Source organism: Salminus brasiliensis, chromosome 1 (genome assembly GCF_030463535.1).
Source record: "Salminus brasiliensis chromosome 1, fSalBra1.hap2, whole genome shotgun sequence".
NCBI classification, from domain to species: domain Eukaryota; kingdom Metazoa; phylum Chordata; class Actinopteri; order Characiformes; family Bryconidae; genus Salminus; species Salminus brasiliensis.
This window is the reverse complement of record NC_132878.1, coordinates 21,050,921-21,064,924: the sequence shown is the minus strand read 5'-3', so window position 1 is coordinate 21,064,924 and position 14,004 is coordinate 21,050,921. Positions and strand designations below refer to the sequence as shown.

The window sequence follows — 14,004 nt, the reverse complement described above, 5'->3', positions numbered from 1 at the left end:
CCCCCGGTGGACCATTCTCAGCACAGCACAGCAGCGACACCACTTTGGTAGTGTGTCCTACCCATATTCACACTCTTATAGGTCACTTTATTAGAAACACCTACCTCTGTGGTACATGTCTTATATGTGTACAATTAGAGGCTGCACACAGAGACTACATCCTGCAGAAATTGTGAGAGTCATGCTGCAGCCATTCATCAGTGTTCAGTTTCTAAATACAGGACGACGGTCGGCTGGACTGTTCTCAATCCAACAGTGGTACTGAGGGATAACAAGGGTCAGCTTTTGAACACGTGTGCAAGTGCCTTGCTTCAGAACATAAGAAGCACATATTGGATCATGTAGACTGTACGCACCTACTGACCTGTGGTTTAAACTCCTTACCTGTTGCTGAAATCTTTGTATCTGTATCTTAAGGAGTGACTGAGAAACAATCGAATTATGTATGACAATGATCTGTGCTGTCCTGTGCCATCCACATGTATGGGTAAGGGAAATTATACGAGTATTCTGATCGATTCTTCCTTAAAAGGACATCTCAGTGTAAAACTAGGATTTAGTATGTTATTGGTCATGTAAATGTGCCTTACCGTTCAGCAGAATTCACAATTTGCCATCCTTTTTTTTGTGGATTTGTCCACTGCCTTCAAGTACCTGAGACTTTTTGGGAGTTAGTCTTTAAAACCAGAAAATCTTGCTCTAAAAACTATTGTAGAACCACAGGAGTTGAATGGGCATGTTGACAACAGCTGTAGCAAGAGTAACTCTTTTAATTTTAGCCAGAGTATCCCTTAAACAATATTCTCAGGGGAAAAAGTGTGGTCTTAACTTGTCATATGTCATTGCCTATGTATATGCCTTATCATATATTCATATATTCAAAACCTCATATCTGCAAAATAGTAACTGTACTGGCAAAGGAAAGAATGATTGCTGACTTTATTCCAAGTGATTGTGGACAATTTCTGTTGGTCCATTCACAATGTAGTGATTGGCAGCTGGTGATTTTCAAATGGTGTGAAAAACACTGAAGAAAAAAAATGCAGTTATGAAGTTTTGATTTTATATAAATGTATAGAATTTATATAAATCTTGCAAGCAGGAAGTGACAATCTTAAAATGTGCTGGATATCGATCAGGTATATTTCAAACTGCTGTTTTTTGTTTGAATTGATTTTTCTGACCTTCATTTTTGTGAAATAAACAGAAATGTGAGGAAAAAGTGATGAATTTGTGATTATTTCATGGTTTAATGGTAAGAAACAGCCTAAGAATGATACTTTTTGTTAAGTTTTTACTGTTAAGCAGCCAAACAATTACCAATCACAAATACACATTTGCAATTATCTGGAGGTTTATGCTAACAGTGTCCTCAAACAAGCTAAACAGTGTTAAGCATTACAACAGGAAGCACTGTTATCTAGCTAGAACAACCATGGAACGTCTAACTTTGTAACTGTAAAAGATTTGTTCCAAAAATGTTAGCAGTTCATGAGACCATCTGGCACGTTCCACACTGGGGACATGCTCCTTCTTAATTCAATTAGCACACTGATTTGAGAGTTCTTCTGCTGGGAATAGAGTTTTAAGTCCCATTGGAGCAATGCAGAAGAGGAGGAAGGAGCCTGTGCAGTTAGCATAAACATATGTCAGCTGAGCTTTTCAGCCTTCATTCACATTCAGCCTTTAGCCTACTCACATCTTTCTGCCTACTCACAATGACAGCTGTAGCTGGTTGGGAAAGGAAAATGCATTAAGGGACCCAGCCACTAGGTGGGGCCCAAAGCAGCTAGCACAACAGAGACCTTTACAAGCTACATTCCTGATCTGCTTAATTATACATTGCGACATATTCTCTGGAAAGTTTTTTAGTCATTCTGTGCAGTTATGCTATGAGGATACTAATGTCAAACAGGTACAGCCAGCTACAGCTAACCAACTACCACACAACACAATGGAATTCATATTGAGTGCTAACATCCCAGTCTGTATCTGTATTTGTCTTTGTGTTGAGGTAGAGGATGGTGATCCATTGAGTATAATTCTTAACATGCACACATTTTCGAGATCAGTAATGTCATGTTCATCCACATTCACTATATGTCCAAATGTCCAGTGAATGCATTCAGCTACTTTAGGTGGCCCCCATTGCTGATACAAATGTGCAAATGTGCGCACACACACACACACACACACACACACACACACACACACACACACACACACACTTGTCCTTTTAGAGAAAAACTGCCAATAGAGTAGAACTCTGGAGCAGATAAACTGCATGCCTAAGGCATGGGCTAGTGGGGTATAAACCCCCTCATAGCATTGAGCTGTGGAGCAGTGGAACTGTGTTCTCTGGAATGATGATGGTGCTCAATGCAGTACTTTTGGGATGAAAAAGCAGGATAAAGTCTGTTTTAATACCCTTGATTTTGGACAATGAACGAGTAGGTGTCCCAATACTTTTGTCCATATAGTGTATATTATAAACAAAAAAAATGGCAATAGCAAGAAAATGTACTAACTAGTAGCTCTAACTTTCTTTGCACTTTTCTTCTCCTGACTTTGACACCAGCAATATACGTGCAGAGAAGAGCGATGTTGTAATTACACAAGATTAGATTAGATTTAAACTGTTCCCTAATCACTATCCCTTACATTAACAGTAAACTGAATTTGACAAGGTAGTAAGCAATTTTGCACACGAAAACAACATGATGAATTGTGGGTACTGAATGTTCGCTAGTGTACATCGTTTGTAACCTACTTAGTGCGGTGCATTTTGGGATTTTTACAGTGCAAACAGTGAAAACTATGTTTTCAGACATGCCTTGAAACCCTCAAAGTAGTGCAATATAAAGTGAAGAGGACACAGTCTTAAAAACAGCTTTAGAGTAGATTAGGACTTATTCCTAATTCCAGTCCTGGAGCCCCCACACTACTAACTGACTCTGGGAACACAAAACAACATTTGTCATTTTTATGCTGGTAAATTTCACAAACTCCAACACAAGCTATGATGGGTGACTTCTGTTTAATTGGTTGTCAATGCTTTAGACATAAGGATACACAGAAATCAACAGATGCTTTACCTTTACAACACAAGCCCATAAGTCCATAAACTAGTATGGTCCCGCATTCGGACTCAGTTTCTTTACTGCTGACAAAATATTTTCCTGGTCTTACAAACCTTAAATGTTCAGCCAAAACACAGGTGTGTCGGGTACGCCATGGCAAGGCCAAACTGACCTTTAAGACTGTCTGTAGTTGGTCTGGAGTTGTTTTGTTGAGATGGATTGGGTTTTTTTTTTGCTGTTGTTGTGGGATCCCTTTTCAGCTGTTCTGCTGCTCTTTGTGTTGTATTATGCCTTTAGAAATGAGGTCAGGTATCTCTACTGCAAGCCAAGGTCCAAGCTGAGGAAATAGAGATACACGTCTTTTTTTTTATGAAACGACTCCTGCAATGAATGCACTCAAATAACCTCCCATTAACATTATACTGCATCACTTACTCCGAGAGCCATAAGATGCGCTAATCCAAATTTTGGCACGTTTCTCGCCCAAAGTGGTTTGAAATGGTCTGTCAAGCAGATCTTGCCACCCCTTTTTCAGACAAAAAAAAAGAAAAGAAAAAAGAAAACATTTGCAAACCGCTGGCTTTATGTGAAACAACCAACAGTACACATACAAGCAGCTGAAGACCAACCTGTACATTTTGGCCGTCTTCCCATCTAGTTCAGGAATTGCCACTTCCGGTGCTGTGGCTGGATATGTGACAGGAATCTGTAATGTTATATTACAGAAGAAATTAATCAGCAAAGAGCCACAAACATCCGAACAGGGTCTGCATCTGTATGAATCGTGTCTTGCTTTTTCTGTTCTGGCTTTTTTCCCCCACTTACATCAAATTCCATGTCAAACTCATACTTGAGAAGCTCGTGGATGTACCAGCATTTCCCAAACCACCTGAAAACAATGACAGACGATCAGGATGCTGTTTTTTGGATGGGCAAGAAAATATGCGCGCTATTTCTATCTTAGCTTACCTCGTCCCCTCTTTGTTGGACTCTAGACGAAACCAGTCGTTGTCAGCTGCCTTATTATTCTCAACATACTACAATACACAAAAAACATTAGATGTTAACTCTCTTAAAAAAAATAAAAAAAACACTGTCAGGGGAATTCTCATGAAGTCATGTGTTCATATATCAAGATAATGACTTATCAAAATTGACTTACACCATTCCTCTATAATACTAATAAGTCATTCTTTTTTAATATTATGTCATGACTTCATACATTTTCAAGTTTTAGGTTTATATGTCATTTGCACAACATGTCAGGTTGATGCTCTACAGGAGGACAAAACTATATAAATACAAAACATATTAAAATAAAGTTATATAAAAATTATATTAAATAAATACAAAACATACACAAAATATAGAATATACAAAGACAGTAGGGATCTGTAGAAATTCTTTGATAAGTACATTTATGAGACAGGTATAGTCTGAGAGAGAGAGTGGAGCTATAAATAAAAAGGTGAAAAAAGGTGAAAGGTGCACGTATTTGTCACAGTACACTGTACAGCGAAATGTGTCCTCCGCATTTAACCCATCTGGTAGTGAACACACACTCACACACACACACATGTGTTAGGGGCAGTGAGTACAGACACACACCCAGAGCGGTGGGCAGCCAACTCCAGCGCCCGGGGAGCAGAGAGGGTAAAGGGCCTTGCTCAAGGGCCCAACAGTGGCAGCTTGCCGAGCCCGGGAATCGAACCCACAACCCTGTTATCGATATCCCGGTGCTCTAACCGCTGAGCCACCACTACCCCATATACATAAAATATGTATGTTTATGTGAGATTATTATTATAATGAGATTATTTTGTATACGAAGTCAAAAATTTGAGACAATAAGTCAATATGTTGACATTTTATGTCACGCCTTCCTAAAAGGTTATTAGTCCAAGATACTTTCTCGAAGTAATCACATAATATCTCAAAATAATGACATATTTTATTCCAATTTATGTATTATTTATTGCAATAATGACTGTTTTTTTTTTTATCTTAGTTTAGTAGCTAAGATTATCTCAGAGAAACCTGGATATTCTCAGATAACCCAAAACCAAAAGTCAGTTTCAAGAACGTAGCAAAGCCAATCCTTCCAGAGCCCAAAGATATTGTGTAGCTAGTAAACCGTGCTCAGTTCTTTTGACATATGCTGCCAGAAACAGAGAAGATATCCTCGAAAAAAGAGAGAATCCTCGGGAATTCCTCCACATTAGCTTCAGTCAGTCATTATTGGTGCTTTGCAGAGACTTTACTGTGAACCCTGACAGCTGAAACGACACGTATGGGTAACGTTAGCAGCCCAGCTAGCACAACACACGCAGCTAACCCACCCCTGCAGAGAAACTCCGAGCAGTCTGACAACATGTCACTCACTTTAATAAGGGCCAGGTATTCTTCTCGCAGCCTCTGAACCCACAGCTCCTTGTCTCTTGGTCCAGAGTTGGTTTTTAACAGCGGTATTTCAGACACTGTTTTCCTTGTGGCTTCATCTGCCATGTTGCTAGCTTGGCTACGTACCGGCTGACGTCAGACAGCACGTGAAGCCAAAGTAGCCGCGGTCTAAAGCTCCAAATCTTGAACGAAAAAATTAAACACGGTGTTTAACGACATATTAAGTTATGTTATGATGAAAGTTAGCAGAGAAAACCAGGCAGTTTTGTTTAAGCGTCTTTCTCGTGCTCGGCCGGAACCATGTGCAGCGCTTGTTTCCCCACCTCTGTACGTTCTGCGTTGACCGGACCGAACAGCTGGCTGCACCGTTGCATGTCATCTCTGAGCATCCTTTCAAAAACTGGTTCATTTGGGGCTTTAATGGGGTTTTCTGGACTACGTCGGCGCTGTATGTTAAATAAACGCTCCCCCGTTGATGTTTCAGACTTTGGAGACCCAGCCCGGGTTGACACGGAGTGAGTAGTCTTCCAGTTCTCCATTAATCCAGTGCAGAATGTAGGAGCAGCGACCTTCGAGCGGCTGCCAGTGAACGGTGGAGTCAGTGTGTTTACAGTGTATTCATTAGAGTGGCTTAGTCATATGCTTAGGCATCGCTGTTTTCCTCAGGTTAATCCTTAAAATTTCACAGGATTAGTTGTGTTAATCTCTTTTAGATGGATTCAGGTGTGGCATCAGTATAGTGTGCATTTTAAATTAATAGTTCATTAAAAAAAAAAAAACATTCATTTTTTTACCCTTACCGCAAATGTATGCACCCTCTAAAGTATTAAGGTAGAAACATAATATTTAGAGACATAATATGATATAATTAAATATGATCAAGTGTAAGATAACATAATATAATAGCATATCATTCCCTTATTGTAATACATATCCTCAATTTCATATGTTGTTTCTAGCATTAGGAATGAATTAAGAAATTGAGGCAATGATTTATTAAATTGAGAGAATAAATTGTTAATTTTGTGGAATCAGTAGAACCACAAGGCTAAAGTCCAAGTTGGGTGACATAGACTTTCATTACCTGTTAGTAACATCGACCTTGTAGCTCCAGGACAAAAAGTAGCAAACTTCTGCAAGCAAACATGTCTTGGCTGAATGACTACATTTAAGGCGACGGAAATAGACTGATTCCAGTGTAAAAGTGAGTAAAAGAAGGACTTTGGCATTTGGGGCCTACAACTTGTATGTTCAATATTAATATGATCTAATTCCCCGTAATACTGAAATCCACATTAATTGTATGACTGAAGTATGAAGACCAGCACTTTCCAGTGCATGCATATGTTATGGACTGTCTTGACCTACCTTTATGACCCTTATTTTACAGATAAGTTGGCTACATAGGTTGGAAACGTCTCTCCCTTTTTGGCTTCTGGTTCCCATGGGCAGTGTGCTGGCCTTGTCATCTCGCCCAGGGCGTCAGAACTCCCCCTTCCCCCAGGACAGACCCCTCTCACGCTGGGACAGAAGAGATGGACGGCTCCCAAATCCAGGCAGTTTTGACGGCCTTCACCGTAACTGCAAAGGTAAAAAAAATGTGCAGAGGTAACTTTTGGACTAATGTAATCTGATGAGCCTTATAGGGAAAATTTGATGAAAAATCACAATTTACACAAATGCCACTCTTACCCCCATTGTTTTAAATTTTTCTTAATAAGTTTTGTACTTAAACTGCTAACAAGTAATGGATGCTAATTGACACTAATTGGCATTGTGGAAAGTGCATGCCTTAAATCTTCACACACTTGCCTTACAAATAGTGTTGGTACAGAATGGTACAAAATAGGTAAAACTAAAATTCAGAGTTCAGCTTCTGTAGTGCAGCATTATGGCATCCATCTACATTTGCCAGATTTGCTAGTTACATTTGCCAAAACATGAGCCTGCCCCCAATTCCTGCTATCTTAAAGAAGCATCATCAGAAGAGAATTTTAGACTTCAGAATGAAAAATCTGCTCATTTATAGTTTCTTCTGAAATCAAGGGTATAAAAATAGTTTATCCTGCTTGTGTTGGTGTAACTGTCTCTACTGTCCAGGTAAGGCTTTCTACTAGATTTAGGAGCATTAGACTATTAGGTCAGGATATTAGATGATCACCATCGTACCTCATCGTACTGAACTCCCCGCCTCATCCCAAAAGTATTGGATGGAGCATCATCATCATCATTACAGAGAACACAGTCCCACAGCTCATTGCGTTAGGCATGGTACCAATAGGTTAATGTGTATCTGCTCCAGAGAGACCTGAACTGCCATTGCAAATAATCACTGATCTAAAAGAAATGAATGTATTTTCTTGACTGTATTTTACACAGGATGTGACCTTATGACCGTAAACTGCTTGTGTCTGTTTAGATGTGTTTCCACAGCAGGTTGAAGGAGTAAAGATGATCGTAAACAAGACCCTCAGCAGTTTTTTTAAGGTGTGATTCTGAAGTTTCTTTTTTCTCACAACCACAAATTAATTTTGATTCTAGTGAAACTTTTAGAGGACCATTACAAAATAGAATTCAGAGCAATGTCTTACAGGTTTCAGATATTTTTGGTTTATGGGTTTCTTTTGTCCATACAGGTCAGCCACACATTTCACCTCAGTGCTGTCGCCCCATCAAATTACCGCTTCCATGTTGAGTACTTGCAGTCAGACACTGACAGTAAAGAAACAGTAAGTCTCTCCTATCTCCTTCCATACCCCCCCTGTTCTGTGGTGTCCAAAAGGTTGTTTCTTTAGTTTCAGGCTACAGGATAGAAGTAGCCTGTAGTAGTAGTGAGAAGTAGCCTCTCATAGCTGCAGTACAAAACTAAAGAAGCAAACTCCAGACACCAAACAGGTCTTTTGCCACATATCAACTACATTTGATATGTGTGTGGGTAAAATAGAGTACAATTCATTCTCTTTTAAATGCCCTCTCTCATTACAGAACTCCCCCATGCTTATTGGGGAAATGGACTCTTCTGGCAGCCTGAATGCACACTCTCTATTCCACCTGAGTGAGCGAATAAGAGCCAAAGCAGTATTTCAGGTTAGCCCCAGTGAAAAGTATGTACTGTGTTTCAGGAAAAGTGTAACTAAATGCTGCAGTTGCTGTAGCTGTTGTCTGCACATTCTTTTCCAGACTCAACAGTCCCAGTTCGTCACTTGGCAGTTTGAGACAGAGTACAGGGGCAGTGACTTTACGGCAGCCGTCACTATGGCCAACCCAGACATCTTCAGAGAATCGGGTAAGAATAAAGTAAACCCCATAGATGTGCCCATATCATGATCATCATCACTTCATCATAATCACTCAGCCCATCTTTAGCCCTTTAGCCACAGTGTTACTGTGTCTTTAGCATTGATGTATTAAAATGAGCTTTGTTCTGATTGGCTGTCCTGTATTGTGGCTCGTTCAAAACAAGCAGGCAGACTAAAACACTCCTTATAAACTGTGTGAATGGACCGGGCTAAAACGATATAGGCTATATAGGCAGCTATATGTAAACATGTTTCTTTCCATGAAATCCCAAAACAATTCTTTCAAACCAGGCTGTTTTTGAAGCTTAATTTCTGGATGTGAACTGTAGCAAACTGGGGAGTGAACACAATATTTGTAAACATTATTTAAACACTGTTTCCATACATCACACTCACTTTTCATTATGTGAATGACTGAAATGAAAAGGATCGTGTTTCAAAATGTACCCTACAGTCGGTAATGAGGCTGTGTATTGGCAAGAACCTGGTGATGCAATACTCATCAAGATACAGGAGTTACGATTTCATATGATATATTGCCTTTTTGATCATGTTTTAATAAATATATCTTATATATGTCATAGTATAAAAAACACCATTATGTGCATAAAATCTGAGTAAAAGAAAAATGTACTTTTTATGCAGTCAGACCAGTGGGCTCTGAAGACAATGCTGCTATCTCACAGTCAGGGTTTAAACACAACACAGAATGAACCACTGTCTGCCACCAATCGTTACATGTAAACTGTTAATAAAAAATCCATACTGTGTGTTTGAGAATCGATATGACAAACAGATGCAGATACTTTGATATATTGATATTTTTTTATGCAGTAGATAGTAGTCCATATATGGCTGCACATTTAGCCTATTTTAGGTATAACATGGTTGTGATGCCAGAAACATGAATTTGTTTCCATATGACATTCAGCCTACAGCAGTGTCAGCCTACAGAAAGTCAGGGAACTAAATTACCCTTAAGTTATGCTCCAAATTTAAAGCCCTCTTCTTAACTCTGTTATTCCACACCAAATGACCTCAGACCTGGCAGGACACAATTACACAACTTCAGGCCAACATTTTAACATTATTAATTCATGCAACCATGCAAAATGTCACAACTGTAGTGCAAAAAGTTTTTACCTAATATATTTTTACTTGATTACTTGAATATTTCCTTTTTTTCCCAAAACATAACCTGATGGAACAATGATAAGGATAATAAAATTGGATTGCTCTCTGAAATATGTTTACTCGCTTGTCTCTTGTGGGACAGTTATCATGGTGGCACACTTCCTCCAGAGTGTCTCTCCACAGCTGGTTCTTGGAGGAGAGTTGGTGTACCATCGAGGGCGCGCTGAGGAAGGGGGCATCCTTACCCTGGCTGGCCAATACACAGGTTAGAGGGCTGTTAGTAAGTTAGCTGTATTTAAAAGGGCATTCCAGCCTAGAACTACCTTTTAAAATGTTATTAGACAAGCTATGTAGTATACAGTATCCCTCAGCCTCAGCCATCATTTTGAGAAATAGGGAATCCTTGTGATGTTCAGCCAGTCTTGACTGCTAGCCTAGTAACTGATATATAGGCTAATGAATACAACCAAGTGTAGCGTGAGTGTACCCCTGAGGTCGGTCGTTGAACAACATAGCTTTTTTGAAGGTTCCTTCCATCCTCAAGATACATCCTCAGGGTGAGTTATCTAGTCCTTTAACTGGTAAATTTTACTCTAGACACTACTGGCTCCACTGTAGAGTGGGATTAGGCCTGTTGACAACAGATTTTGAAATATTTTAATATAGATTTATGGCTGAAATAACCCTTTAATATCTTTTATTTACTTGTTTAGAAGACATTGTGCCCATATTACAAAAACATATCCCTTCTTAGGTTCACCGTCCACTGAGAGATCTCCTCTTGTTTTATTCCAGGGCCCAACTGGGTAGCCACACTGAATGCTGGTAAAGGAGGTGCCCATGCCAGCTATTATCACAGAGCCAACAAGCAGGTATGGCTGTGTCTAACCATTTGAGTGGCCAGTCCTTGTAACTATATAGTACGGCTACAGTCTTTCAAATAATTCTGTCCAGATCCAGGTGGGAGTGGAGTTTGAGGCTAGCACCAGGACACAGGAGACCACATTTTCATTTGGATACCAAATGGAATTGCCTGAAGCCAATATGATTTTCAGAGGTAAGCGTGTCATGCATATTCTTCATAAATAGATCTGTAATGAATTGACCTATCTATGCTTTACAAATGCGTTTTCATAGATTTTTTTTTTATTTTTTTATAAAAATCCAATTTAACTCAATGTGAAATTGTAGCACAATGTTTATGTTTTTTATATGTTATATTCAATATTAAGTATTTAAAAGCTTCAACTTATTTTCAAAGCCGTAGAAATTTAAGCTAACACATTTTATCAATAAAGGCCTTTAGAATTTTTTCATGCTGCACAGTCAATCACATTTGTTTCTTGTGCTTTCAGACTGTATAGTTATGTTATAGCTCTAACAGAACAGTAAAATATGTTCCTAAATGTCTGTAAAAGCTATACCTCTTCATGTTCAAGCTGGCATATGTACACCACCAGCTTCTTTTGTTAGACTCTGAATGACAACAAAAACGTATGAAATCTGATGTAACCGATCAATCTCGAATGTCCAGAAATACAAATATGGCTTGGATCTGATTGATAGCAGGGGCTTTTTCCATTCAGACTGCACACAATCTGTCCTGCTTCAGTCTGATATGCTGAAAATATGAGCGAATCTGAACAAAACCTAAATCGTTTTAGCCGGTCTGGTGTATCATATAATGCATTCCTGCTAGGCATCTGTGTTACCTCATAGCACAACAGACTGTACCTGCTTTCCACCTGAGGCCATTAAAGCAGAACAAGCAAAGCTGCAAAATAAATCGCCATGATTGGAACACCGATCAAATGATTTGAGAAATTGCTCTGTGCACAATTTGTGAAGAGGCTGGTTTATCATGGAGGCACAACAGATGTGATAAGTCAGCTCAAATATGTAAATATAGTGATCCTTATCCACGTACCACATGGTAGGCTACATAAAGCACAAGCCACTGTGTGATAGGAGGGCAATCCTACCCACCCAGAAAGCGTGAGTGTCAATTATGCTCTCTTGGGCTCCCGAGACACGTGCAATCTTCCAGTGATAGGGCTAACACTTAGACAGTTGCACCACTCAGGAGACTCCCTTTATTGTTTTTAAGCCACAGCTGCTACAAGCATAGATGGTTCCAGTGAAACTTTCTATATGACCTGTTCCTCCTAGGTATGTTGGACAGCCGGTGTATCATTGGAGGAGTCCTTGAAAAGCGCCTGTGTCCACTTCCTGCTACGTTAATCATGGGCGCCTTTGTCAACCACAGAGGAGACAAGCTGCAGGTGGGACTGGGGGTGAATGTGGGCTAAATATCAGCATATGACCACCCAGACGCTCCCTTCCCATGCCATGCCGAACTGGCTTCCGGAACCCCCCCTCTCAGGTCTGTCCAGAGTCATAGATCCATCACAGATTACGGCTGAATGGCCGGAAGCCCCGTTGGCCCTTCTGGACGTCTATACTTTCCGCAGTATGAAGGGAGAAAGTTACAATTCCACTTCCAATGGAGAACAGCTGTGATCCAAACACTTCCATGTGGGTGCTGTCCATGCCAGATTGAATGACAGTTTTGTCAGTAAGACTGCAAAGACATCCAGTAACCCAACAGTGACTCTGCGAGAAACTCTAAGAACAATTATGGACGTTTGGGGGAACCATATATAACATATGCATATATATCTATATATATTTTTTTTCACAAAGCTTTGGTAAGTTCCATGGATAAAAGAAATGATTGGCATGCGTTGTAACTTCCCTAATACTTGGTTATGCATCAGTCCTGTCAGGAAATAATTACACCAGTCATTTACCAAACTTTTCCATGTAGAACACAACACTGACACCTGACAACTGCAGGATGTCCATGTGTGACACTTTGACTGACCATCGAGATCACCGGGCCACAATTCCAGTCCTCAGTCTGAAACAGCGGGTGAAATGTTCAAATACACTTGTAAAAATAGAGGCTCTTCAAATAGTTCTTTAAGCGATGCCATAGATCCAAAAGTGTTTCAAGGCTCAAGGAACCATTTAAATCACCTCTGTTTTTAAGAGTATAGAGGGCATGTAGACTCAAATGTTTTGTCCAGCTAAATGTTTTTTTTGATCTAGTAAATTTCTTCTGGTAATGGGTCAGGTTTCAAACTGTTCAGTTCTAGTTGGGCATGGTTAGGTTGGCTCTCAGACTCACAGGAACAGGTGGGTTCTAGCTTAAATGTGCCTCCAGTCCCTGAATGATTGGACTAAAATGGACAGGACTTTTCTTTAAGAGACTTTTGTCATTCTTACCTGACCGCACTGACTCTGTTATTAAGGCAGGGGGATACATAACCATGCATTGGAGAAGAAATGATGCTTTTCGAGCATAGGTTTGGACTAGATCTGGACCGAATGAAGATGATTCCACATTGATGTCCTGAACAAGAAGCTTCTGCTGAATCATTCAGTTTATCAATGCTTAGGAACATTTGCTCTGTATATGTTCTGGGGGTTGACTTAGGATAGTTTAGGATAAAAATGACTTAGTTAAATGTAACATGGAGAAATGGCAGCTTTATGGAAACCTTTATATCCAATGAATCATGATAGCCATAGAAATTGGATTTTACATGCACTGATCTATTTATTTATTTATTTATTTATTTATTTGTACTTCATATTTACTAAGCACTTTCTGAAGTGTTGCTCAGCCGGCTAGCATATGGGTCACCTTGAATTTTACAGTAACCAGACTGTCCCGAGGTAAGATGCTACTTTGTGATGTACTCGTTAAACTGGAGTTTTATTTTAAATGAATAAAACTGAAATATGTATTTCTATCCTGATGCAATCTTGCTTTCTGTAATGTATACACATGCTTCTGAGTGTGCTTTTTTTCCATACACTTCAGCACTGAAGCAAAGAATACAACAAGCGGACGATAATTAAGCAGTACGGGTTGGGTGCTTACTGTTAAAAATAAAGATGCCAAAAAGATTTGGAGGGAAGAATGGTGAATATAATAATGATGTATCATAAAAACAAAGGATGCACAGGCTTTTGTAGAACTTTACATCCAGAAATCTTCTAGGATTTTCATTTTCTTCTCATTT

At 39.5% G+C, this 14,004-nt stretch overlaps 3 protein-coding genes across 4 annotated transcripts in view; 2 read left to right on the top strand and 1 right to left on the bottom strand.

Moving 5' to 3' along the window:
• gig2p (grass carp reovirus (GCRV)-induced gene 2p) overlaps positions 1 to 1,203 on the top strand; it is a 3,635-nt gene extending 2,432 nt beyond the window's left edge. For both annotated transcript variants that reach the window (XM_072693686.1, XM_072693693.1), the window contains exon 2: positions 1 to 1,203. This exon is cut by the window's left edge and continues 1,309 nt beyond it. The gene's annotated coding sequence lies outside the window, so the exon portion shown is untranslated.
• A 1,815-nt stretch (positions 1,204 to 3,018) lies between these two features.
• ufc1 (ubiquitin-fold modifier conjugating enzyme 1) lies at positions 3,019 to 5,633 on the bottom strand. The gene is made up of 6 exons (XM_072674360.1): positions 5,463 to 5,633; positions 4,050 to 4,117; positions 3,906 to 3,969; positions 3,710 to 3,786; positions 3,516 to 3,606; positions 3,019 to 3,417 (listed from the first exon to the last, which is right to left on the bottom strand). Exons 1-6 carry the CDS (start codon positions 5,583 to 5,585, stop codon positions 3,337 to 3,339), a joined length of 504 nt encoding a protein of 167 aa, XP_072530461.1. The 5' UTR covers positions 5,586 to 5,633; the 3' UTR covers positions 3,019 to 3,336.
• A 196-nt stretch (positions 5,634 to 5,829) lies between these two features.
• Positions 5,830 to 13,731, top strand: LOC140550769 (mitochondrial import receptor subunit TOM40B). Its single transcript, XM_072674358.1, has 10 exons — positions 5,830 to 5,995; positions 6,871 to 7,069; positions 7,900 to 7,967; positions 8,117 to 8,209; positions 8,466 to 8,567; positions 8,661 to 8,766; positions 10,056 to 10,178; positions 10,709 to 10,785; positions 10,868 to 10,970; positions 12,083 to 13,731. Exons 2-10 carry the CDS (start codon positions 6,925 to 6,927, stop codon positions 12,220 to 12,222), a joined length of 957 nt encoding a protein of 318 aa, XP_072530459.1. The 5' UTR covers positions 5,830 to 5,995; positions 6,871 to 6,924; the 3' UTR covers positions 12,223 to 13,731.
• The last annotated feature ends 273 nt before the right edge of the window (positions 13,732 to 14,004 follow it).

What these genes read in the sequence shown, in the direction of transcription:
- ufc1 (XM_072674360.1), bottom strand. Translation starts at nt 5,585, where the DNA reads ATGGCAGATGAAGCCACAAGGAAAACAGTGTCTGAAATACCGCTGTTA. An exon ending in AAGACGGCCAAAATGTACAG is followed by an intron (nt 3,607 to 3,709) that starts GTTGGTCTTCAG and finishes TGTCTGAAAAAG; the next exon opens with GGGTGGCAAGATCTGCTTGA. An exon ending in CGCATCTTATGGCTCTCGGA is followed by an intron (nt 3,418 to 3,515) that starts GTAAGTGATGCA and finishes CTATTTCCTCAG; the next exon opens with CTTGGACCTTGGCTTGCAGT.
- LOC140550769 (XM_072674358.1), top strand. Translation starts at nt 6,925, where the DNA reads ATGGGCAGTGTGCTGGCCTTGTCATCTCGCCCAGGGCGTCAGAACTCC. An exon ending in ACACTGACAGTAAAGAAACA is followed by an intron (nt 8,210 to 8,465) that starts GTAAGTCTCTCC and finishes CTCTCATTACAG; the next exon opens with AACTCCCCCATGCTTATTGG. An exon ending in ATCACAGAGCCAACAAGCAG is followed by an intron (nt 10,786 to 10,867) that starts GTATGGCTGTGT and finishes AATTCTGTCCAG; the next exon opens with ATCCAGGTGGGAGTGGAGTT.